The sequence below is a fragment of the Schistocerca piceifrons genome, chromosome 7 (genome assembly GCF_021461385.2).
Source record: "Schistocerca piceifrons isolate TAMUIC-IGC-003096 chromosome 7, iqSchPice1.1, whole genome shotgun sequence".
NCBI classification, from domain to species: Eukaryota; Metazoa; Arthropoda; class Insecta; order Orthoptera; family Acrididae; genus Schistocerca; species Schistocerca piceifrons.
The window spans coordinates 249,037,357-249,063,410 of record NC_060144.1 but is presented as its reverse complement, the minus strand read 5'-3'; the positions used below and the strand labels follow the sequence as shown (position 1 = coordinate 249,063,410).

The 26,054-nt window shown below is 44.6% G+C and overlaps 1 protein-coding gene across 1 annotated transcript in view; it reads right to left on the bottom strand.

Annotated features, from left to right (window-relative positions):
• Nucleotides 1-26,054, bottom strand: part of LOC124805597 (myrosinase 1-like) — a 303,345-nt gene that overhangs the window by 139,158 nt on the left and 138,133 nt on the right. Inside the window, exon 5 of the mRNA XM_047266163.1 lies at nt 13,220-13,403. Within this exon, the coding sequence (XP_047122119.1) occupies nt 13,220-13,403 (184 nt within the window). The remainder of the gene's footprint in view (nt 1-13,219; nt 13,404-26,054) is intronic.

Sequence of the window (26,054 nt, the reverse complement as noted above, 5' to 3'; positions counted from 1 at the left end):
GGAAGTATAGAGTGTTGTTGAAAGGCGTCACATTGTGTTCAGCAAAGTATCACAGGTATTCAGTAAACCGGATGACCATCATTGGTGAGTATAATGGCTACCTGGTAAGAGGTACAATTCTTGCAAAGTTTTAGAGGAGTACAGCGGTATGACTCCTGACGTCACAGTGTGGTGACCCACGGAACATGACTTCAAGTGGGACCCACGAGAAATACGAGCCCTGCAACGAACTTGTGACGTCACACTAGTCGCCTTGACCGCCATACTTCGCGAACGCTGGGCTCCGTGCAGAGACCATGAGAAATCAATATGTCGATGGAAAGGTACTCAGTAATTGTTGTATGCTATCGAGAGCTTGCATACCTTTTAAAAGAGCAGTTAAGAATTATTACACCTGTCTGAAGTAGTTACTCGCTCCCCAGCAGAGGTGGGTTCTGGCAGTCATAAGAGTTGCAGTGTCGTTCTGTGACGTATGCACTGCATCTTGTCTTTCTCGCGGGCCTCGCTTCGAGTCACGACTGACAGTGATTGTAAGAATTGTGACAACACTGGGGTACATCACGGACATCCTGCGTCCTCATGTGCTATGTCACACGTGACAGTACTGTGGTACCATTTCCAGCTCATCCAAACATGGCAAGAGTCTATGAACGATATGCATGATGTGTAGGTACTCCTATTGCCAGCAATATTCTCGATCTGTCTCCAGTACAACATGTGTGGGACTATCCCGTACAACAACTCCATCTCAGTGCCAGTATCTGGGATACCAAGGAACAGTTACAACAGTTGTAGGTCGTCTTGGCTCAGGAGAGGATACAGCGGCTTTATGGCATCCTTCGCAGCCGGATCAGTGCTTGTAATCAGACCAGATGGGGTGCACCGTCGTACTGATATGTGGGCTCATACCGCTAAACCGAGCGAGGTTGTGCAGCGGTTAGCACAGTGGATTCGCAGTCGAGAACACAACATTTAAAGACCTAATCGGGACAGGCGGATTTAGATTTTTTCCTGATTTCCCTAAACCACTCCAGGCGAATGTTGGGATGGTTACTTTGAATATGGCACGCACGATTTCCTTCCCCATCGTTTCTTACTCCGAGCTTGTGCTCTGTCTCCAATGATCGCACTCCTTTTTTCATACTACTAAGTGCTTTGTAAATGTGACTCGATTTTATAACACTGAAATAATATCACATACACCACTGGCCATTAAAATTGCTACAACAAGAAGAAATGCAGATGATAAACGGGTATTCATTGGACAAATTTATTACACTAGAAATGACATGTGATTACATTTTCACGCAATTTGGGTGCATAGATCCTGAGAAATCAGTACCCAGAACAAGCACCTCTGGCCGTTATAACGGCCTTGATACGCCTGGGCATTGAGTCAAACAGAGCTTGGATGGCGTGTACAGGTACAGTTGCCCATGCAGCTTCAACACGATACCACAGTTCATCAAGAGTAGTGACTGGCGTATTGTGACGAGCCAGTTGCTCGGCCACCATTGACCAGACGTTTTCAATTGGTGAGAGATCTGGAGAATGTGCTGGCCAAGACAGCAGTCGAACATTTTCTGTACCCAGAAAGGCCCGTACAGGACCTGCAACATGAGGTCGTGCGTTATCCTGCTGAAATGTAGGGTTTCTCAAGGATCGAATGAACGGTAGAGCCACGGGTCGTAACACATCTGAAATGTAACGTCCACTCTTCAAAGTGCCGTCAATGCGAACAAGAGGTGACCGGGATGTCTAACCAATGGCACCCCATACCATCACGCAGGATGATACACCAGTATGGCGATGGCGAAGTCGCCAAACACGGATGCGACCACCATGATGCTGTAAACAGAACCTGGATTCATCCGAAAAAATGACGTTCTCCCATTCGTGCACCCAGGTTCGTCGTTGAGTACACCATCGCAGGCGCTCCTGTCTGTGATGCAGCGTCAAGGATAACCGCAGTCATGGCCTCCGAGCTGATACTCCATCCTGCTACAAACTTCGTCGAACTGTTCGTGCAGATGATTGTTGTCTGGCAAACGTCCCCATCTGTTGACTCAGGGATCGAGACGTGGCTGCACGATCCTTTACAGCCATGCGGATGTCATTCATCTCGACTGCTAGTGATAGGTCGGCCGTGGTGGCCGAGCGGTTCTAGGCGCTACAGTCTGGAACCGCGCAACCGCTACGGTCGCAGGTTCGAATCCTGCCTCGGGCATGGATCTGTGTGCTGTCTTTAGGTTAGTTAGGTTTAAATAGTTTAAGTTCTAGGGGACTGATGACCTCAGAAGTTAAGTCCCATAGTGCTCAGAGCCATTTTTTGTTAGTGATACAAGGCCGTTGGGGTTCAGCACGGCGATCCGTATTACCCTCCTGAACCCACCGATTCCACATTCCGCTAACAGTCATTGGAACCCGACCAACGGAGCAGCAATGTCACGATACGATAAACCGCAATCGCGATAGGCTACAATCAGACCTTTATCAAAGTCAGAAACGTGATGGTACGCATTTCTCCTCCTTACACGAGGCATCACAACAACGTTTCACCAGGCAGCGCCGTTCAGCTGCTGTTTGTGTATGAGAAATCGGTTGGAAACTTTCCTCATGTCAGCACGTTGTAGGTGTCACCACCGGCGCCAACCTCGGATGAATGCTCTGTAAAGCTAATCATTTGCATATCAATGCATCTTCTTCCTGTCGGTTAAATTTCGCGTCTGTATCACGTCATCTCGTGGTGTAGCAGTTTTAATGGCCAGTAGTGTACTATCTCTTTTGGGTGCTTCATCTTTTTGACAGCCAGTGTACAACAACGCAGGAATAGCGAAGCAAGTGCGGCATGTCAAGTTCAGCCTGAAATGTACAACCCGTATTGAGTAAATTTGACGAAATCTACAGAAAATTCACAATTCATTCATTCTAATACCACATATTTCTTCTTATTTCTAAGTATTCTGCCGATATTTCAAGATCGATAAACATCTTTCGCATTGTATCAGCATCATTCGCACTCATGCCCATTTCTTTCGTGTTACCGAACAACAAACTAAAAATACTATATAACCAACCTGTACGCGTCTCCCTTACAGCTACCTTTTCTGCAATGTCTGCACTTCAAACTTATCACTTTTCAGTACTTAGCCTGGATGAAACAAGACTTAAGTATTCATATCAACTTATAGAAGACTGAAGATAAGACAGTTCAAATATTAAAATTGTGTGGGTTTTGTATTTCTTTTTCGACACAATTCTGAGTCTTTTCATCATTTAATACCACACCAAAAGCACATTCGTCTTGAGATACTACAAAACACAGTATTATGGACTTTTGCCGTCTACAAAACAAAGATTCTATAGGGCATAAATAGGAATTCAAGATCATCTGCGGCAACCATAGTAGAGCTGATACAAGAAATTTTGTCTGCTCAGTTGTTTTTCGTAACATCAAAAGAGTCATCCGATAAAAGCAAGCGAGGCCGCATAGGAATCTACACTCCTGGAAATTGAAATAAGAACACCGTGAATTCATTGTCCCAGGAAGGGGAAACTTTATTGACACATTCCTGGGGTCAGATACATCACATGATCACACTGACAGAACCACAGGCACATAGACACAGGCAACAGAGCATGCACAATGTCGGCACTAGTACAGTGTATATCCACCTTTCGCAGCAATGCAGGCTGCTATTCTCCCATGGAGACGATCGTAGAGATGCTGGATGTAGTCCTGTGGATCGGCTTGCCATGCTATTTCCACCTGGCGCCTCAGTTGGACCAGCGTTCGTGCTGGACGTGCAGACCGCGTGAGACGACGCTTCATCCAGTCCCAAACATGCTCAATGGGGGACAGATCCGGAGATCTTGCTGGCCAGGGTAGTTGACTTACACCTTCTAGAGCACGTTGGGTGGCACGGGATACATGCGGACGTGCATTGTCCTGTTGGAACAGCAAGTTCCCTTGCCGGTCTAGGAATGGTAGAACGATGGGTTCGATGACGGTTTGGATGTACCGTGCACTATTCAGTGTCCCCTCGACGATCACCAGTGGTGTACGGCCAGTGTAGGAGATCGCTCCCCACACCATGATGCCGGGTGTTGGCCCTGTGTGCCTCGATCGTATGCAGTCCTGATTGTGGCGCTCACCTGCACGGCGCCAAACACGCATACGACCATCATTGGCACCAAGGCAGAAGCGACTCTCATCGCTGAAGACGACACGTCTCCATTCGTCCCTCCATTCACGCCTGTCGCGACACCACTGGAGGCGGGCTGCACGATGTTGGGGCGTGAGCGGAAGACGGCCTAACGGTGTGCGGGACCGTAGCCCAGCTTCATGGAGACGGTTGCGAATGGTCCTCGCCGATACCCCAGGAGCAACAGTGTCCCTAATTTGCTGGGAAGTGGCGGTGCGGTCTCCTACGGCACTGCGTAGGATCCTACGGTCTTGGCGTGCATCCGTGCGTCGCTGCGGTCCGGTCCCAGGTCGACGGGCACGTGCACCTTCCGCCGACCACTGGCGACAACATCGATGTACTGTGGAGACCTCACGCCCCACGTGTTGAGCAATTCGGCGGTAGGTCCACCCGGCCTCCGGCATGCCCACTATACGCCCTCGCTCAAAGTCCGTCAACTGCACATACGGTTCACGTCCACGCTGTCGCGGCATGCTACCAGTGTTAAAGACTGCGATGGAGCTCCGCATGCCACGGCAAACTGGCTGACACTGACGGCGGCGGTGCACAAATGCTGCGCAGCTAGCGCCATTCGACGGCCAACACCGCGGTTCCTCGTGTGTCCGCTGTGCCGTGCGTGTGATCATTGCTTGTACAGCCCTCTCGCAGTGTCCGGAGAAAGTATGGTGGGTCTCACACACCGGTGTCAATGTGTTCTTTTTTCCATTTCCAGGAGTGTAGTTGGTTGGCGATTCAAAGTTCCGTGCAGCCACCCAGCCCGTAATATCCACTAAATACCTTAAGGAGCGTGACTGGACGGTTCCTCCATAATCCAAGTGTTACTCGTAATCTACATGTTAGCTCAAGAAAAATGTGAGTATCTCTGGATTAAGTTAGTGAATCGGAGAACCCAATACAAAATAATTTAGAACACGATCCAAATACATCAACATTACAACTTGTTTATTTTATAGAAGATTCAGTAAAAGTACGTTGATAAAGCATAATCCTAAGATAAAATTAACTATTTTCTGAGAAACAATTATTTATGTGTTACTGATGTAGTTCTCAGTTTTGTTCATTTGTGAAATCGAGAATATTTAGAGGTATTGTTATAATTAAACTTACTGTTTTCTATTATTTAAAACATAAAATCAACAGAAAACTGTCCTACAGTTCGGTTTTATGAAATTTTAGGTAATTATAATTCTTTGTCCACAGACAATGACTATACCGATTATATCAACCATGTAAACATACCTTTGTATTAAAACTAAATGTTCTTGTTCGCTTGGAAAATGTGTTACATTTTTGGCGAGAGACAGTTGGAAGTTAGTAGTTCTTGTCAAGAAGTGTGGTAATTTGTGGAAACTGCAAAATATGGAATAAAATAATATTGAAGAGAAGATACATTCATCTACACATCTATATGATTACTCTGCTATTCACAATAAAGTACCTGGCACAGGGTTCAATGAACCACCTTCATGCTGTCTCCCTACCGTTCCACTCTCGAACGGTTGCACGGGAAAAACGACCACTTAAATTTTTCTGTGCGAGCCCTGATTTTTTATTGTGGTTATCATTTCTCCCTATGTAGGCAGGTGCCAACAGAATATTTTCGCAATATGAGGAGAAAACTGGTGATTGAAATTTCATGAGAATATCCCGTCGCAATGAAAAATGCCTTTGTTTTAATGATTGCCACTCCAATTTACGTTTCATGTCTCTGGCACTATCTCCCCTACAATACAAAACGAGATTTGTACTTTTTCGATGTCATCTGTCAGTCCCGTCTGTTGCGGAACCCACATCGCACAGCATTACTCCAGAAGTGTGGTGTAAGCAGTCTCTTTAGTAGACCTGTTGCACCTTCGAAGTGTTCTGCCAATGACTCGCAGTCTTTGGTTGGCTCTACACACAACATTATCTATGTGATCGTCCCAATTTAGGGTATTTGTAGCTGTAATCCTAAAGTATTTAGTTCTATTTACAGCCTTAAGATTTGTGCGACTCATCTCGTAATCGAAATTTAGTGGATTTCTTCTAGTACTCGTGTGAATAGTTTCACACTTTTCTTTATTCAGTGTCAACTGCCAGTTTTCGCACCATACAGTTATCTTAACAATTTTACAATTCGTTATGGTCATGTGATGACTTTACAAGATGGTAAATGACAGAATCATCTGGAAACAGTCTAATAGGGCTACTCAGATTGTCTCCTATGTTGTTAATATAGATCAGGAACAACAGAGGGCCTACAACACTTCCTTGGGGAACGCCGGATATTATTTCTGTTTTACTCGATGACTTTCCATCTATTACTACGAAATGTGACCTTTCTGACAGGAAATCACGAATCGAGTCGCACAATTGAGGCGATATTCCATAGGCATGCAGTTTGGTTAGAAAAGGCATGTAAGGAACAGTGTCGAAATCCTTCTGGAAATCTTAAAATATGGAATCAATTTGAAATCCTCTGTCGATAGCACTCATTTCTTCATGAGTATAAAGAGCTAGTTGTGTTTCGCAAGAACGAAATTTTCTGAATCCGTGCTGACTACGTATCAATAAACAGTGTTCTTAGAGATACTTCATAATGTTCGAATACAGTATACGTTCCAAAACCCTACTTCAAATCGACGTTAGTGACATGGGCCTATAATTCAACGGATTACTCCTCCTTTCCTTTTTGCGTATTGGTGTGACACGAGCAATGTTCCAGTCTTTACGCAAGGATCTTTCTATGAGCGAGCGGTTGTATATAATTGCTAAATATGGAGCAGTTGTATCAGCATACTCTGAGAGGAACCTGATTGCTATACAATCTGGACCGGAAGCCTTCCTTTTATGAAGTGATTTAAGCTGCTCTGCGACACTGAGGATATCTATTTCTACGTTATTCATCTTGGTAGTTGTTCTTGATTGGAATTCAGGAATATTTACTTCGTTTTCTTTGGTGAAGGAGTTTCGGAATATCGTGTTTATTAACTCTGCTTTAGTGACATTGTCCCCCTTCTTGCAGCAGTGTACCGTAGGTCTCTAGAAGGGTGTAGCGTTCCAAAAGATTGAAAAAGGGCACAGGTCATCCCCGTTTTCAAGAAGGGACGTCGATCAGATGTGCAGAACTATAGACCTATATCTCTGACATCGATCAGTTGTAGAATTTTGGAACACGTATTATGTTCGAGTATAATGACTTTTCTGGAGACTAGAAATCTACTCTATAGGAATCAGCATGGGTTTCGAAAAAGACGATTGTGTGAAACCCAGCTCGCGCTATTCGTCCACGAGATTCAGTGGGCCATGGACACGGGTTCCCAGGTAGATGCCGTGTTTCTTGGCGTCCTCAAGGCGTTTGATACAGTTCCCCACAGTCGTTTAATGAACAAAGAAAGAGCATATGGACAATCAGACCAATTGTGCGATTGGACTGAAGAGTTCTTAGATAACAGAACACAGCATGTCATTCTCAATGGAGAGAAGTCTTCCGAAGTAAGAGTGATTTCAGGCGCGCCGAAGGGGAATGTCGTAGGACATTTGCTATTCACAATATATATAAAGGACCTTGTGAATAACATCGGAAGTTCACTGAGGCTTTTTGTGGATGATGCTGTAGTATATCGAGAGGTTGTAACAATGGAAAATTGTACTAGAATGCAGGAGGATCTGCAACGAATTGACGCATGGTGCAGGAAATGGCAATTCAGTCTCGATGTAGATAAGTGTAATGTGCTGCGAATACATACAAAGATCCTTTATCATTCAGCTACAATATAGCAGGTCAGCAACTGGAAGCAGTTAATTCCATAAAGTATCTGGGAGTAGGCATTAAGAGTGATTTAAAATGGAATGACCATATAAAATTAATCGTCGGTAAAGCAGATGCCAGACTGAGATTCATTGGAAGAATCCTAAGGAAATGCAGTCCGAAAACAAAGGAAGTAGATTACAGTATGCTTGTTCGCCCACTGCTTGAATACTGCTCAGCAGTGTGGGATCCGTACCAGATAGGGTTGAAAGAAGAGATAGAGAAGATCCAACTTAGACCAGCGCGCTTCGTTACAGGATTACTTAGTAATCGCGACAGCGTTACGGAGATGACAGATAAACTCCAGTGGAAGACTCTGCAGGAGAGACGCTCAGTAGCTCGGTACGGGCTTTTGTTGAAGTTTCGAGAACATACCTTCACCGAGCAGTCAAGCAGTATATTGCTCCCCCCTACGCATATCTCGCGAAGAGACCCTGAGGATAAAATCAGAGCGATCAGAGTGCACACAGAGGCATACCGACAATCTTTCTTCCCACGAACAATATGAGATTGGAATATAAGGGAGAACCGATAGAGGTACTCAAGGTACCCTCCGCCACCCACCGTCAGGTGGCTTGCGGAGTATGGATGTAGATGTATATGTAGACTCCACCGTTGTTGTCGTGCAGTTAAGGCATTGACTGCGTCTTGCCACTGGTGTGCTTTATGTATGACCAGAATCTCTTTGTGTCTTCTGCCAGGTTTCGAGACAGAGTTTCGTTGTGGGAATTATTGAAAGCATCTCGCATTGAAGTACGAGCTATATTTCGAACTTTGCCAGTATTGGCGATCTTAGGGATACATTTCTGCTTCATAGTATTACTGATTTGATTTGTGGATAAACAGAACATGGACACTTTTTCCAGCTTTAGCATAAAAGAATTATTGACCTATGACGACTGCACCAACATGAAGAATTCGCAACAAATGCTTAGAAATAAGTTGAGTAAAAAATCCTTTTACTGACTCTCTCTCTCACTCTCTCTCTCTCTCTCTCTCTCTCTCTCTCTCTCTCTTTCTCTCTCTCTTTCTTTGCTTCATGTTTTTAACAACTGAGATCTAAATGTTCAAATGTGTGTAAATGCATGTGAAATCTTATGGGACTTAACTGCTAAGGTCATCAGTCCCTAAGTTTACACACTACTTATCCTAAATTATCCTAAGAACAAAAATACACCCATGCCCAAGGGAGGACTCGAACCTCCGCCGGGACCAGCCGCACAGTTCATGACTGTAGCGCCTCAGACGGCTCGGCTAATCCCGCGCGGCACAACTGAGCTCTCTTACCCCCCTAAACACAAGCAGTAACTGTGCAAAATTGGGGGCGATTAACAACATTTTCATTAAATTTTCGTATATTTTATGGTTCAAAAAGAGAGAATAGGCGTCAGAACCTGTATAATGTGTTACTCCAGCAGTAGATTAATCAGCAGAAGCGTAGAATTCTGAGGCTCGCTTCTGAAGGGACATCAGGACAATAGGTCCTTTCTTCAAACAACTTTCTTTACCGATGAAGTTACTTTTACATGTATGTTACTAGTTGCTGAGAGTCCGCAGTGTCTGAAGGAGATTGAAGATCAGAACATTCAATGCGAGATTATTGGAGGGTACGTGTTTGCTCCTTTCTCCACTGAAGAAACCTTATCTACTAAAAGATACATTGAATTACTTGCCGAAGTGCTACCGGCTCTCCTAGAGGAAGCAGCGCTTGAAATACGTAGATGTTCATGGTATCACACTATTCGCTTGTTGCGAGGAAAGCACTCACCGAGCTGTTTCCTCGTCGGGGGGTTGGTCGTGAAGGCGTTACCAGTTGGCCTGAACATTCATCTAATTTGATGTCACAGGACTTTTTCCTCTGTGGTAAACTAAAAAGTGAAGTCTGTGCACAAATTCCACGAACCAAGAAAATTTGAAGCATCGCACTGGTGCAGCATGTGCAATGATATCGAACGAATCTCTTCATTCTTTCCAGAAGTTCTTGCGCCAGCGACTAAAAACGTGTGTTAACGGTGAACAGTGGCATTTCGAGTACTTTATGACATACAAAAGGAATTTTAAAATAGTGTTTATCACTACATCCTTTTGTGATTTCCTTTTCGTTGTTGTTGCTGCTGTAATTTTATCGTATAAGAGCGTATCCCGAAATCAAACTCATGACGTGAAGTTGTTAGCTAAGAATTTTTATATCTCGATTCCTTGTTCGACAAAACGACTCAGTAGTGGACGTGTCTTTTCTTTCATGGCTCTGGCAGAAGCAAGAGCAGAGCTGTTACAGTAACTAAGTGATGAATTATCCTTAGATGGCATGTCGTTTTCCTTCCAGTTGGTGTTTCGGTGGAAACAGATAAAACTAAGAGTGATCAGTATCGGTTTTAAACTGAACTTTTTCTCCACTGTTCCTCTCTTGGAAATAGAGCCGCTTAGCTGTGACAAATTGGAGCTCTCCATTAGCCCGACGCGACAGTTTTGTATACCAGCACGAGCTTCCGCGTAAGACAACAACCTGATTCATCATCAAACCAAAACCAGTTAAATGTTAAGTTCTAAATAGAGCAGTTTCTCAGAAACTACTAATTGGATTATGAAGACTGAAACGCTGCTGAATTCGTCTCTTTTAGAAATACAATACTATCAGTATATCAATGTAAATAATATAGCTGCGAAAGGACACTGTACGTCATTCAGTGAGTACTTTTCCACAATTCATTATGGTGACAACATATTTGCGATGTCTTCAACAGAAGTAACTCAGTTGAGGCGCTTACCTGAATGTCCCTCTATAATTAAACATTTGACTGTGCAATGCTTTCGGCTTGACTTATTAAAAAATACCAGGGTTAAAAAGAATAACTGCTTCAGAGGCGAACAAGATACTTGTGTGGTGTAGAAAGAAGTTCACAGTAACCGCTTACAGGGGGACCATACAAACTTCCCCTCAGCAATGTGATCCATATGGCAAGGTGTGTAGCGCACGACTAGGACTGCAACATATGTAAACAGGAAGACGTAACTGCCAACCGTTGTCGAGAAAATCGAGTTTGAAAATTTTACAGTTCTATGGTCGCTAGTATTTATCGAATCCGTACCCAAGTGAGCAAGCGCTTACTTTCATAAACGTGGAGTGTCTGGATCGAATTTCTTTGTTGGTACTTCTTATTCATTTTCTTTCCCCACGTAATTCTAACAAAGATTTAGAATGACTGTGCATGATTCATTTATTATTTTCATTTACTATTTTGGTAATCTTTACCCTGAAAAATCTGAATTTTGGAAGTAGTTACCCATTAGAACTACACTGAAGCGTCAAAGAAACTTGTGTAGGCATGCGAAATCAAATACAGAGGTATGTAAAGTTGCAGAATACGGCGCTGCGGTCGGCAACGCCTATATGAGACAAGTGTCTGGTGCAGTTGTTAGACCCGTTACTGGTGCTACAGTCGCAGCTTATCAAGATTTAAGTGAGTGAACGTGGCGTTATAGCCGGTCCACGAGCGATGGGACACAGCATCTCCGAGTTAGTGATGAACTGGGGATTTTCCTGTATGACTATTTCACTACTGTACCATGAATATCAGTAATCCGGTAAAACATCAAATCTCCGACACTGCTGTGGCAGGAAAAAGATCCTGCAAGAATGGAACCAACGACGACTGAAGAGAATCGTTCAACTTGACGGAAGTGCAATCCTTCTGCAAATTGCAGCCGATTTCAATGTTGGGACATCAACAAGTGTCAGCGTGCGAACCATTCAATAAAGCATCATCGATATGGGCTTTCGGAGTCGAATGTCCACCCGTGTACCCTTGACGATTGCACGACACAGAGCTTTACGCCTCGTCTGCGCCCATCAGCACGAGATTGGACTGTTGATGGCTGGAAATATGTTGCCTGGTCGGATGCCTCGTTTCAAATTGCATCGAGCGGATGGACGTGTACGGGTATGGAGACAAGCTCATGAACCCATGGACCCTGCATGTCAGTAGGGGATTGTTCAAACTGATGGAGGCTCTGTAATGGCGTGGAGCCTTTGTAGTCGGAATGATATGGGATCCCTGATACGTCAAGATACGACTCTGACAGGTGACACGAACGTAAGCATCCTGTCTGACCATCTGCTTCCATTCATGTCCATTGTGTATTCCCACGGACTTGGACAATTCCAGCAAAGCAATGTGACGCCCCATACGTCCAGAATTGCTACAGAGTGGCTGCAGGTACACTCTTTTGAGTTTAAACACTTCCTCTGGTCACCAAACTCCCCAGGCATGAACATAATTGAGCATATCTGTAACTCCTTGCAACGTGCTATCCAGAAGTGATCTCCAACACCCCGTATTCTTACGGATTTATAGACAGCCCTGCAGGATTCATGGTGTCAGTTGCCTGCAGCACCACTTCAGACATTAGTTTCGCCCATGCCACGCCGTGTTGCGGCACTTCTGCGTGCTCGCGGGAGCCCTACACGATATTAGGCAGGTGTACCTGTCTCTTCGGCTCTTCAATGTACAGTCCTGCAGATATGTTCCAGCTCACCATTAGCCCGTATACTCAGTACACGGTAAATACGTTTCGACCCACTAAGAGCCCATTTTCCCGGTAGATGTTCAGTGACAGCACGACTCAACGTATGAACCAATTTTCCCGGTATTCCTGCACTGTCACAGTAAGTCTGTTGTTAGAATTACGTGGGAATGAAGAAAAAAAGAGTATCGGCAGCGAGGTTCGATCCACAGACACAGTACTTATAACACTAAGCGCCTCCTCGCTCAGTTGCATATTCCTGGAAAGTTATCCACTTAAAAGCCTAAAATCCTGTAATAAAATCTAAAATCTTATCATAGAAATTAAAATTTTCAAATTGAATTTTCTCTGAAACGGTTGAGAGTTGAGTCTTTCTGTCTGGATATATTGAAATCCTATTCGTGCCCTAAATGAATGAAACGAGTGAGGGGAAGTTCGTAAGGTCGCTTTTCAGCGCAGCATAGAACAGGAATTCGTAGCGCTACTGTCTCCACAGCAACGTCATGGTGCTCTGGCCAATGGAAACGTTTCAGCGGGGACGAGGCCTCCTGTTAAACTTGTACCTACCTTAGTGGATAGATAGTCAAACCGGCTATGCTCGTCGACGTCACAACTTCCCCACACGGTGGAAAAGCACAGGATTTGCGTACTTAGAGCGAGCTGAGCCCTGCGGCGTGTCTGGCATCGTTGTTTGACTCACCTCCCTGGGTAGGCCGGTACTGCTGGTCGTAGACGTGGTACGCCATGGCGTGGGCTCGGAGCATGGTGTGTGCCGCCTGGTAGTCCCCAAAGCCGTGTGCGTTCACCGCCGGCGCCTTCATGCGGTACTGGCCGTAGCCCATGCAGATCGAGGTCGGCTCGTTAAACGTCAGCCACCACTTTACCTGTTCATACACAACAGACGAAATAGCAGGCTGACGTATGTGCGATGCAGTTACAGGCCTCTCCCACAAAAAGATACATTGTATGCGTATTGCGCTCCACAGCTGGTAACGCGTATTCGTTCCTATCTTGCTACCGTGGTCTTCAGACCGAAAACAGGTTTGGTGCAGCCCTCCACGCTATTCTGTCCTGCGCAAGCCTCTTCATCTCTACGTAATCCATTTTCAGATATTGTAAGGATGGTACATACATCATCGTATAATGGTAATTAACAACTACAAATAAATGAAAGCACATTTTTTAAGAATACAGCGATGTAATAAAGGATGTCGCTTCCATTTCATTATCTGTCAGAGACACACATGTCGTGCTAGCCAAATACAAGCTGGAAAGATATATTGTCATTTCTTTTGTTTCTGTTTACGCTCACGAAATCCGGGATAAATTAGCGTCTTACACAGGCCACCCACGACATATATTAGTAGCATAAGGAATACATGAAGAAAATTAATGGACAAATATCTCTGCAGTGGAAAATCAGAGCAGATATAAAAATATGTAAGTTACACTCCCATTACATTCATCATTAGGCGTGTGCATTTCGTAGCTTATAAGTCCAGTGTTCAGGATGTAGTTATACAAAGAAATGCTGACCGGAATATGTATGGATGCAATGACAACCTGAAACAAAGTTAACTGTAAGACATGTCAAGTGAAAAAGTCCAGGCGACCGCTGTGTCCGAGCGGTTCTAGGCGCTTCAGTCCGGAACCGCGGTGCTACTACTGCCGCAGGTTCGAATCCTGCCTCGGCCATGGATGTGTATGATGTCCTTAGGTTAGTTAGGTTTAAGTAGTTCTAAGTCTAGGGGACTGACGACCTCAGATGTTAAGTCCCATAGTGCTTAGAGCCATTTGAACCTCTTATCTGAAAGAGTCCTACCAGCAGAATCAACGTGGCACAAACAGCAACCAGAGTTATTATATTAGCACATTAAAGTGTGTGGTACTGGATAGCACTACTCGCATAGTGAAACAGAATAAGAAGTAAAAGGGAGAATGAGTATTTGTGGGAGAAGCCATATATCCAAAAACAAGGCAATGAAAAAAGTTTACAATATTTTTATAACATCGGTGAAATTATTCAAGAAAATTTTGTTTCTCTTATCTGTCTGGTCGTTCAACACTCTGTCTGGGAGTGTGTTTCATGTTTGAAAAAATTTGCATTTTTTTCCAACAAGTTCATTCCAACCCCTTGTTGGATGTGTGTAATATCATCTTATAAACTTTATACTTCGAAGAGAGTATTTAAAAGCATTTATGCGTCCACCTAAGGCATAAGCGTTACTTCGGTGTTAAAGGTCTTTGTACCTTATCCTAACCTTTCTACCAGTTTGCCCAATATAAGGCCTGTCGCACTGCTGACATTCAATTTTGTACACGCCAGACATGTCATAAATGGAACCTTTCTATGCTTAAACCCACAACAACATTATTCAAGATCTGAAATGATACCACGACAGTACTTTTCCTGAACAGTAGCCTAATTTTCTCGGACATAGTACCAAAACAAGGAAGGACACAATATTTAGTTTTATTCCCCTCATTGCTATGGTGGAACTGTTTTGCACTGTACTTTGGCTGAAATGTGCTGTTGGTATTGATCTCTGCATTCTACTGGTTCCTTTTTGCACTGCGCACATTACTATCCAGTTGAGCTGTTTATACCTCGCCTATACGTATCCGGCTCTTCTTCTACTTTCATAATACCCTGTAAAGTTATTTTTTAACTTGAACATGATTGATGTATTTTTGTCAATGAATGTTTTCAGTAGTTCCGATCCTATATTTCTATTTTCGTAATATGTATGGTTTTCTTGTTCGCGTTTCGTAAGTAGTACAGGGTATTGCTCTTTTCATTTAAGTTTCCTTTTTCTGTTGTAGTTTCATTTGTAAATCAGCTTTTTCTTGGGTCACAGCTTCTTATAACATATCGTTGATGGAGTTATTATCTCAGGGGGTGATATCTCTATCACTTCTATAAAGACGTTACATTGTTTTTGTTCTAATGAGACTGGTCAGTGAGGGAAGTAGCACTAACGCACTCTGCTGGTCGTTCTAGCGGTCACGGAGAACTGTTACTCCAGTTATTTACGTACCCATCGATGACGTGTACGTGTACTCCGTTACAATTACATCCGACTATGGGTTCTGGCTGCTTCACATTCTTTTTGCCAGGCAGCATTGTAGTTTGAGTGTATAGAAGAATACATGTTTCAAACTGATAACTGCAGAGATGTTTTCTGAAATTGCGTTTCTATGTTATGAGAGAGAAAGGTTTTGGCAAAGATAAGGCAAAATAATGCACCGGAACTTAATAAGCAATAGTTCAAAAAACGATTGAACTATAATATTTATCAACGCCCTCCTTTAAACCAGGCCTCAACGAAACGTCTATCAAAAAAAAAGTAACATCGAAGATTTGCTGGAATTAATGCATTGTATCAAGGCAGGCTCTCGAGAAGGAACGCGTAGTACCGCAGAGAAAGGCACTGGGTACTAATATGAAGAAAATCTGAGACAGTTGAAGCCCTGAGGGAATATACATGTATATAACACTGGGCATATCCTTCCGTAGATCTTTAGAAAGTCACACCTGAGACTCATAACTCACAATACACGCCGCGGAGATGCATGATCGATCTAATACGCATCTGGACAATGTTTCTGTTATATGTTTTCCACACAAAGCACGACTGTGAAAATTTATCGCACGCGTGATTTCTTCTTCACTTAGCTTGATATCCGTATTCTGAATTACCTTTTGATGCGTAATTACGTGGCTTGTAAATCATGTGTCAAGATGCTGAGACTGAAACAGTGGGGATTCTACTAGCAGACTGGCTGCTGTTGGAGGGTTTAGTTCTACACGATCCACTCACATTAATGCGATCACCGCTTATGTTCGACGTCAACGTGCAATGAACACTCATAGACGGCATATGGCAGCACTAGCAGTGGCGAGTACGCAAAGTGTGTCGGGGGGACGCGGAGAACAGTGCAATCGTCGTAATGTGGAAATGGAGTGATTTCTCTGACATCCAAAAGTGCGTGATTATTGGGTTTCGGGGCAAGGGTAGAAGTATTTCCGAAAACGCTAAAACTTTTACTTGTTCATGTGCACCCGTGGTCAAATGGTATCGCGTGTGGCAAAATGGCGACAACCAAATCTGGCGCCGAGACAAGTGTTGTGCACCACCAGGGATGAGTGACGTCTGCGGAGATGTGTACGGGCATTAGACGTGTAACTATTGAGTAACTGACCGCCCAGATTAACCAAGGGACTACCAACAGTATCTCCCCAACGACCGTTCAGCAAAGTTCCTGTGTATGGGCCTCTGCAGTAGGAGCCTGGTTCTTGCACCCATGCTGTCTGCTTCTCACCGACAACAAAGCCTGTAATTTGCACGCCAGTAACGCAACTGGACGTCCACTGAGTGGTGACAGGCGGCCTTTTCAAATGAATCACGTTTTGTGCTCCTTCGGACAAATGACCGTTGGAGTTTATGGCGTTTGAAAGCAAACGCAAAAGCCGGAGGATGGAGCGTTATGGTTTGCATAATATTTCCCTAGCATTCTGAGTGATCTCGTCGTTCTGGAAAGCACAACAGATGAACACAAATATACATCTACCCTTCAGGGCAATGGTCACTTCTATATGCAGTTTTTTTCCCCTCAGTACGATGGCATTTACCAGGAGGTCAATGCAACGTGTCAAACAGCTCGCTGTTTACGTGTGTGATTCGAAGAGCAGCAGGATGAGCTTACGGGACCCCCTGCGAGGTGGCAGACTGTTTCAGGTCCTTCACCTCAGATTTTATCCTATTTGCATACTGAATTTGCATAGGAGACTCTCCTGCTTTCCGATTCAGTTTTTACTTGTCAGCTTCTCAGCGGTATTGCGCGCTAATTATACTTAGTGGTTAACGGGTAGAATGTAGCAACGTGAGTTACCCGCCTCTCTGTATGTAATCTAACAGTTCATTCTTGTAGTAGTATTTTCCATTTAAATCTATGTGTTCTTGATCAGGGGAACTTTTCGCTCTGGTGAAAACACGAGGAAATTTCACACGCTTTGAAAGAGCTGCCTGTCACTCAGTTGGCAGCTGCTACGATAGTAGACTACACGAGCAGCCAAGAGAGCCTTTAAGGGATTATTCACTGGCTCAGCCTCTGCAGGCAGTGAACGTTGGAGAGAAAGCAGAACAGGAAACCACTGGTGGAAGAGGTGAGAACTCGGCTTGTTAGGGACCTTTGCATGGTATCCTCAGCTGTCCATTTGCCGTTCTTCTGTTGTGTGTGGTCTCCAGACATGTTTCCTCAAGCAAAATTAATAGCCACTCTGCGTCTGCAAATTTCCAAACTTTGCCTTTCCCATGCGAACGCTGTGCGAAGCCCAACAAGGTTCCCATAATTTCCGACAAGTCTGTACGTAGGGCAACGGGGCGACACTCGTTTTCCATTTCCTTATACACCTATCTCATTGGGGGATACACCTTTAACTTTATGGTGGGAGCTATGGAACGGACTTCTAGATCCTTGATGCGAAGAGCACTTAGACCAGAAGGGGGAGGGGGGGGCTAGGTTAGAAAAGATGGTTTGGGTGTCTTTAGGAGGTCTGAAGAAGGGCTACCAAATTTGGAGAGTGGCATACGTAGTCATATTGGTATTCATATGGACATTCACATTCGAACTTCTGCTTGGTGATGCCACTCTGGACTCAGCACTGGTACCTTTTTTTTTTCTTGACAAGTTTCGAAATTTCACTCTGAACCTTCACGCACCCGCGACGAACAATCAGGATGATGAGATCCCTGATTCACAATTTCATCACATCAGTTCAGCCTAGCAACAGTTAGCGGCGCACCCCGACTTGTCGGCAACCACCTAAATAACACTCACGGTAAGATCGCATTTGCAATGCACACTCCCGACTTCGGGAATCGCGATATATTGAGAGAAAAGGAGTTCATTTCTGGTTTCTGTTTTTTATAGTCTTCCTAACTGCCGGCCGGGGTGGCCGAGCGGTTCTAGGCGCTACAGTCTGGAACCGCGCGACCGCTACGGTCGCAGGTTCGAATCCTGCCTCGGGCATGGGTGTGTGTGATGTCCTTGAGTTAGTTAGGTTTAAGTAGTTCTAAGTTCTAGGGGACTGATGACCTCAGAAGTTAAGTCCCATAGTGCTCAGAGCCATTTTGTACCTCGGTGGACAACATCGGTAACATCTCCGTAATCACCCACCAACTACCTACAACAGTCTTCTCCATCAGTAATACTACCCGGCTATACAGCAACGTTGCCCCGTAGCGGTCGCGCGGTTCCAGACTGTAGCGCCTAGAACCGCTCGGCCACCCCGGCCGGCTGTCCACCAAGGATGGTGAGTATTTCCTAAGCTCAGGCCATATCTACCTAGATCCCTGTCTGCATACAATTCATTCTCTCAAATTTTTTTCCTCTTTCTCACTCCGACAGCGCTACAGCACAAAATCACGTAATCTGATCATTGATTTATATTATTCTGCTTCAGTTCGTATGATGTTGCGCGTACGCAGGCTCCTGATTTGTTTGTTGTCTGTTGAAACGTACACGATGGCAAACTGGAGAGCCATGAATATCATAAATCTGATAGCTATATCTACAACCAGAGCTATGAAATGCAAAAAGAAACATACATTTACAACAAAGAACGCAATTTGAAATATTATATCTCGCTACTACCTTCGTAACAGAAGGCCAGTAACAAACACCTTCAAATATCTGATTACTTTAGGGTATGATTAGTTTATAATACACTAGCTGACAAACCAGGAGGCATTGCCCGGGTATTCATTTTGTCAATTTCTATTAGAAAGAGGAAAGATGAATTGTGCTTGTAGTGTAATATCGAAACAATTCATTTCTATATATTCGTGAAAACACATTTGAAATTACGAAATAATCATACAAAGAAATGTACATAACGTACGAATGCATAAGTACAGCTGCATCACGTGTCTACAGCGCTATTTTGTAAACGTCTCTATGGCAACACCTGCTCACGGCTACTGTTTTCGCGTACAGCCGGTTGCGCTACACAGTTGAGAGCTGTCAAAAGCGCTGCCAGATGTCATGGATTTTCTTAGCTCACTCGACTGTAGGATTGTCTCACCAGTAAAGAATAAACGTGTTAAAACTTCACGCACTGTGAGACATTTTTTCAAGCATCTCATTGTTTATGACGTCATACACTCCTGGAAATGGAAAAAAGAACACATTGACACCGGTGTGTCAGACCCACCATACTTGCTCCGGACACTGCGAGAGGGCTGTACAAGCAATGATCACACGCACGGCACAGCGGACACACCAGGAACCGCGGTGTTGGCCGTCGAATGGCGCTAGCTGCGCAGCATTTGTGCACCGCCGCCGTCAGTGTCAGCCAGTTTGCCGTGGCATACGGAGCTCCATCACAGTCTTTAACACTGGTAGCATGCCGCGACAGCGTGGACGTGACCCGTATGTGCAGTTGACGGACTTTGAGCGAGGGCGTATAGTGGGCATGCGGGAGGCCGGGTGGACGTGCCGCCGAATTGCTCAACACGTGGGGCGTGAGGTCTCCACAGTACATCGATGTTGTCGCCAGTGGTCGGCGGAAGGTGCACGTGCCCGTCGACCTGGGACCGGAGCGCAGCGACGCACGGATGCACGCCAAGACCGTAGGATCCTACGCAGTGCCGTAGGGGACCGCACCGCCACTTCCCAGCAAATTAGGGATACTGTTGCTCCTGGGGTATCGGCGAGGACCATTCGCAACCGTCTCCATGAAGCTGGGCTACGGTCCCGCACACCGTTAGGCCGTCTTCCGCTCACGTCCCAACATCGTGCAGCCCGCCTCCAGTGGTGTCGCGACAGGCGTGAATGGAGGGACGAATGGAGACGTGTCGTCTTCAGCGATGAGAGTCGCTTCTGCCTTGGTGCCAATGATGGTCGTATGCGTGTTTGGCGCCGTGCAGGTGAGCGCCACAATCAGGACTGCATACGACCGAGGCACACAGGGCCAACACCCGGCGTCATGGTGTGGGGAGCGATCTCCTACACTGGCCGTACACCACTGGTGATCGTCGAGGGGACACTGAATAGTGCACGGTACATCCAAACCGTCATCGAACCCATCGTTCTACCATTCCTAGACCGGCAAGGGAACTTGCTGTTCCAACAGGACAATGCACGTTCGCATGTATCCCGTGCCACCCAACGTGCTCTAGAAGGTGTAAGTCAACTACCCTGGCCAGCAAGATCTCCGGATCCGTCCCCCATTGAGCATGTTTGGGACTGGATGAAGCGTCGTCTCACGTGGTCTGCACGTCCAGCACGAACGCTGGTCCAACTGAGGCGCCAGGTGGAAATGGCATGGCAAGCCGTTCCACAGGACTACATCCAGCATCTCTACGATCGTCTCCATGGGAGAATAGCAGCCTGCATTGCTGCGAAAGGTGGATATACACTGCACTAGTGCCGACATTGTGCATGCTCTGTTGCCTGTGTCTATGTGCCTGTGGTTCTGTCAGTGTGATCATGTGATGTATCTGACCCCAGGAATGTGTCAATAAAGTTTCCCCTTCCTGGGACAATGAATTCACGGTGTTCTTATTTCAATTTCCAGGAGTGTGTATCTTGGACTATGTGTCGCACGATGTAATTGTGGTGGTACCTTCAACGGCATTGTGGATACTGTCTGCGAAATACGTTGCGAATAGATTTACTAGCAAAGAAGTAATAAATTTAACGTCACGCAAGATACGGCAGTTTTTCACGCACCTCATAAATTTATGACGTCGTATCTCCTGAACTACGATAGGTGGGTGGTTCTTACCATGGCAGCGATTGTTGCTTCACAATAAGGGATGTGTGTACCAAGTTTGGTGAAATTGGTCCAGTGGTTTAGGAGGAGATATGGAACATAGACGCACACACATACATAGATATATACATACACACATACTTACATGTATTTTGATACCATGAATTAGTTTTTAATATGTTTTACGTCAAGCACATATAATTTTTATTGTTGAAGAAAGAAAACCATAAATATCACGGTTTTATTGGTTTCGAATTATTCACCCATATACTAATGAAAAAGCCAAAACCAAAACGTGATAAATTACAACGTCATGCTTGATACTGAAGTTATCCCGTATGAACAAGGAACATTTAGTAAGTGATAAACTGTTTCATTATTTTATCAGGCTATGAGAGAGAAAAAACTAGGACATGGTTTGAAATTATGTTGATAGTTCGTTGAAATTCAATAAGTGCTCTCATTATCATAGATAAGTGCAGTTTGGGCAATTTGAGTTCCGTTTTAAAAAAAGCTAGTTTTTTCACGCATCGTCATGTTTATGACGTCACATCTGTTGATCTATGGGTCGTACGATGATAGAATTTTTCAGATGCGTTCAGTGGTTTCTGGTGAAATATCTCCTTAGAAAAATTTTATAAATGACAGTGCTGGAAAACCTCTACGTTATTTGATTTTCAAACAGCTGAGCAAAACTGAACGTACTCATTCACTAAACTGACACACAATATTTTTAGCGCAACGCAATTTGACTTTCAATAATCCTCACAAAAGAATGGCCCTGACTAAAAATAACCTATACCTTTCATGAATCACTTACCTCACAAAAATCTTCGTTACTCAAACTACTGCAATACAGCGAGCGCCAATACTGCCAGCTAAATAAAAGATTCTAACTACTGATGGCACTAACTACTGATCGGCATAGTTACCAAATGAAAGATTTTGATAGAGAACAAACAATGTATTTACCTTAATAGTGTTCAAAGGTCATAATATCTATATCAGTCCATGATATCCAATATTACAAATTTACTGTCTCTATCCAGATCATCCGCTCTCAAAACTCTGCCATCTCTCTCCCCACATCCACCACTGGTGGCGGCTCACCTCCAATTGCGCAACGTTACGCGCTGTTCACATCCAACTGCCCAACACTACAATAGCGAACATTCCAACAATGCCAACCAGCCAGAGACTGCACACAGCACAGCCAGTGATTTTCATACAGAGCGTTACCAACATAAAAACCTAACCAGCCTACTTACAGTGGATACTGTCTACAAAATACAATTGCGAACGCAGTTTGTAGTAAAAAAAGTAATAAATTAAAACGTCATTCCTGATGTTGAATTTTTACTGCATGAAGTCAACAAAAACATTGGGAACAAGAGCCCATCACCTTGATCCCACAAAGAAGCCAAAAGGTTTTGACCCACCGAGGAACCTTTGGTGCCGCCTCAAAGGGTTAAGGACTGGACGTCATTGTTGTAGGTACTTCAGGTACAAATGGGGCTGGATCAGTTCACTAATGTGTGAATGTAATCAAGAAGAGCAGACAACTGAACATCTAGTCCAACGCTGTCCACTTCATTCATATCCTGGAATTCCCGATGACTTCTTCACTCTCACACCCAGCTTAATTAACTGGTTGAAAAACATAAACTTTAAGGTTTAATCTTGTCTAATATCATATATATATATATATATATATATATATATATATATATATATATATTGTATAAAATAATTTGCCTTATATCAAATGTATATTGTATCATACGATTAAATAAATAACTGCATGAACAGCGAAAATGTAGTGAGCGAAAAAATATCATTATTTTTTGTGGAGGTTGAGGGGGTTAACGAAAAATAGTTTCGAAAAGGTTTGAAATTATTTGTGAAGTTCGTTGAAAGTCGCTGAGTGCTGTCATTCTTAAATACTGAATAAATGTTATGTGTGTACTTTTAGAAATCTGAACGCAACTCGTGGCAAAAGGTCCCTCTACTATTCCCCAGCTGGGCAACATCCGCTGCATCATCTGCCCGCCTTGGTTGAGCACTTGAAAAATGTCTGTTTGCCAGCATCACAGTTTGTCTCCGAACAAATACATTTTTTAAGTGCTTAACAAAGATATGCAGATGGCACCAAGCATGTTGCCCAACTGGGGAGTCGTAGGTGGGCCCTGTGCCATTTTATTCAACCATGTGTCACTGTCGCACTCCTCCCGGATCACGCCACACAAAGCCAGGAAGCATGTGGTTTTAAAAAGCATAAGTACCCTTTGCTGCTTCGGATCGTATTCAGATTTCGTCTAATGGTTTTGAACGGCTCCTAGTGGTTTCATCCTGTACACGAGAGCAGAAACTTAGTATGCACTGTGGTGTTACAGCCCCACGATGTCCTTAGAGAAGGGTTAAATCTTCTGGCGGGGTCTCAGCAGTGTCAAAAGTTGTCACGAGTGTCGACCTGTTGCTCATCAAACTGCAAACTACCGTTTTCGAGCTTGATATGTGTGGGAAAAAAAGCCGCAAAGGGAGAGGTGATTCCACTGACGGCCTATATGCTACACTCTGAGCAGCGATTTGTCTGAAATGTGTCCTCGCCCACCCGTTAGGTAAGCGCATGTTTCAACACTGCGATTTGCGATTCTAACCTCCATATGAGAGGTATCAAAAGGAGGTGTGAAATGTGGGGAAGAGAGGGCGTTGCCGACCTTCCCAGGATGTGTGTCAAGTTCCTGTGGGCCCAAACTGCTGAAGTCATCGGTCCCTAGGCTTACACACTACTTAATCTAACTTAAACTAACTTACGCTGAGGACAACACACACACCCTTGCCCGAGGGAGGACTCGAACCTCCGACTGGGGGAGCCGCGCGAACCGTGGCGAGGCGCCCAAGACCGCGCGGCTAACCCGCGCGGCGCACCTTCCCATTTTGTGAGACGTCCTGATGGCGTAGCGCAGAGTTGTGCTGAAATTTGGTGTGAATGTGACATCATTAACCTACCTTACACCTCACATGAACTTATGAGTTGTGGCCTTTTTTTCGCAAGCGTCGACACCTACCTGTTTGAAGCGTCGCCGAGCCCAGGGTGACGGCGCAGGGCGCCACGTTTCACTCCGTTATACGTAGAGGACGCTCGCAGGCATCTTTGAGTCACATTCCCAACTTTTGCGTCGCAAATTGCGGGGTTTCAAAAAGCGATCCTTTAATTCTTTTGCGCATTGTACGTACACCGACGATTAGAGATCAGTTCCAGCTCCAGCGAAGTCAGTGCAAGTTGCAACGACACTCGACAGTCAAGCCGTAGACACTAATGCCGCAGGTAGAAAGTCGGCGAAGGCTCGGAGTTTCGGTGGGGACCGTGGATGTAGGTGCTATCTCCGAGGAAGTAGCTGTTAGCAGATAATGATATCATCTCTTCCGTTTCTTATGACTTAATCGCGGTTATCTTGGTAGTGATCCGATGAAAATCACAGACATCCGCACTGGATGATCGATTGCTGCAGCTTACGAAACCGACTTTTGTAAGCAGGTGTAAGAGAAGCACCGGTGTGGAGTACTTGGTACAAGTGTCCTGTCCAAGATAAACACAGCTCTAACTTCGTTGCAACATCCCTGACTCGCTGTCTATGTGCGCTGGCATTAAAAGTAGTGAACTCGGTAAATAAAAGGAGACCTGCAGTACCCTTTCTGTGTCCATGTATTTCAGTACATGTGCACAGATTCGTTCAGATGGCTCTGAGCACTATGGGACTTAACATCTATGGTCATCAGTCCCCTAGAACTTAGAACTACTTAAACCTAACCAACCAAAGGACATCTCACACATCCATGCCCGAGGCAGGATTCGTACCTGCGACCGTAGCGGTCGCGCGGTTCCAGACTGAAGCGCCTAGAACCGCTCGGCCACAACGGCCGGCAATGTGCACAGAGTTGTAGTTAGTACTTGTAAAATGACTCTGACTGTAATCCGGAACGTTCATGGAAAGAACAAAACTTGAGTTTCTTGTTCTTCTTCTGGAAGGTAAACGATCAGCACCAATGTAAGCGGCCAATGGGTGGAGACAAATAACGAAGTTCTGATACACAAAGAAGCATATGAGGTGTCACGACAAGACCGCTTAAGAGAACCCTTAAGATTTTAATTTACTACTGGCAGAAATTTCTAAAAATGTTATTGGCGCCGGCTGGAGTGGCCGAGCGGTTCTAGGCGCTACAGTCTGGAACCGCACGACCGCTACGGTCGCAGGTTCGAATCCTGCCTCGGGCATGGATGTGTGTGATGTCCTTAGGTTAGTTAGGTTTAAGTAGTTCTAGGGGACTGATGACCACAGATGTTAAGTCCTATAGTGCTCAGAGCCATTTGAACCATTTTTTGCTATTGGCGTAGAGTCCAGACAGAATCAGTTTAACCCCATAAAATCAGATTGAGTGTAGAACGACCTGTTTACGTAAAAAAGAAACTGAAACGGGTTTTTCGGCTGACTGCTACTTCCTTCCAACTCTTGTATCTGATAAAGTAATTACCACATTCGAAGAAACTATTGGAAGCGCAATAAAAGCTTAGCGGGGGCAGATACCCGTGCTAAGGTTTGTAGAAGACACAAGGCTTCTCACCAAAAATAACTTAGCTGAGCTGTTAAATAGAACAGAATGGATCATTAACTAATAGCAGACACGTATCCTGTACAAAGTATTCTTTACTCTTTGCTTTCGTTACTGAACGTCATTACTGACGTAGCCATTGCAC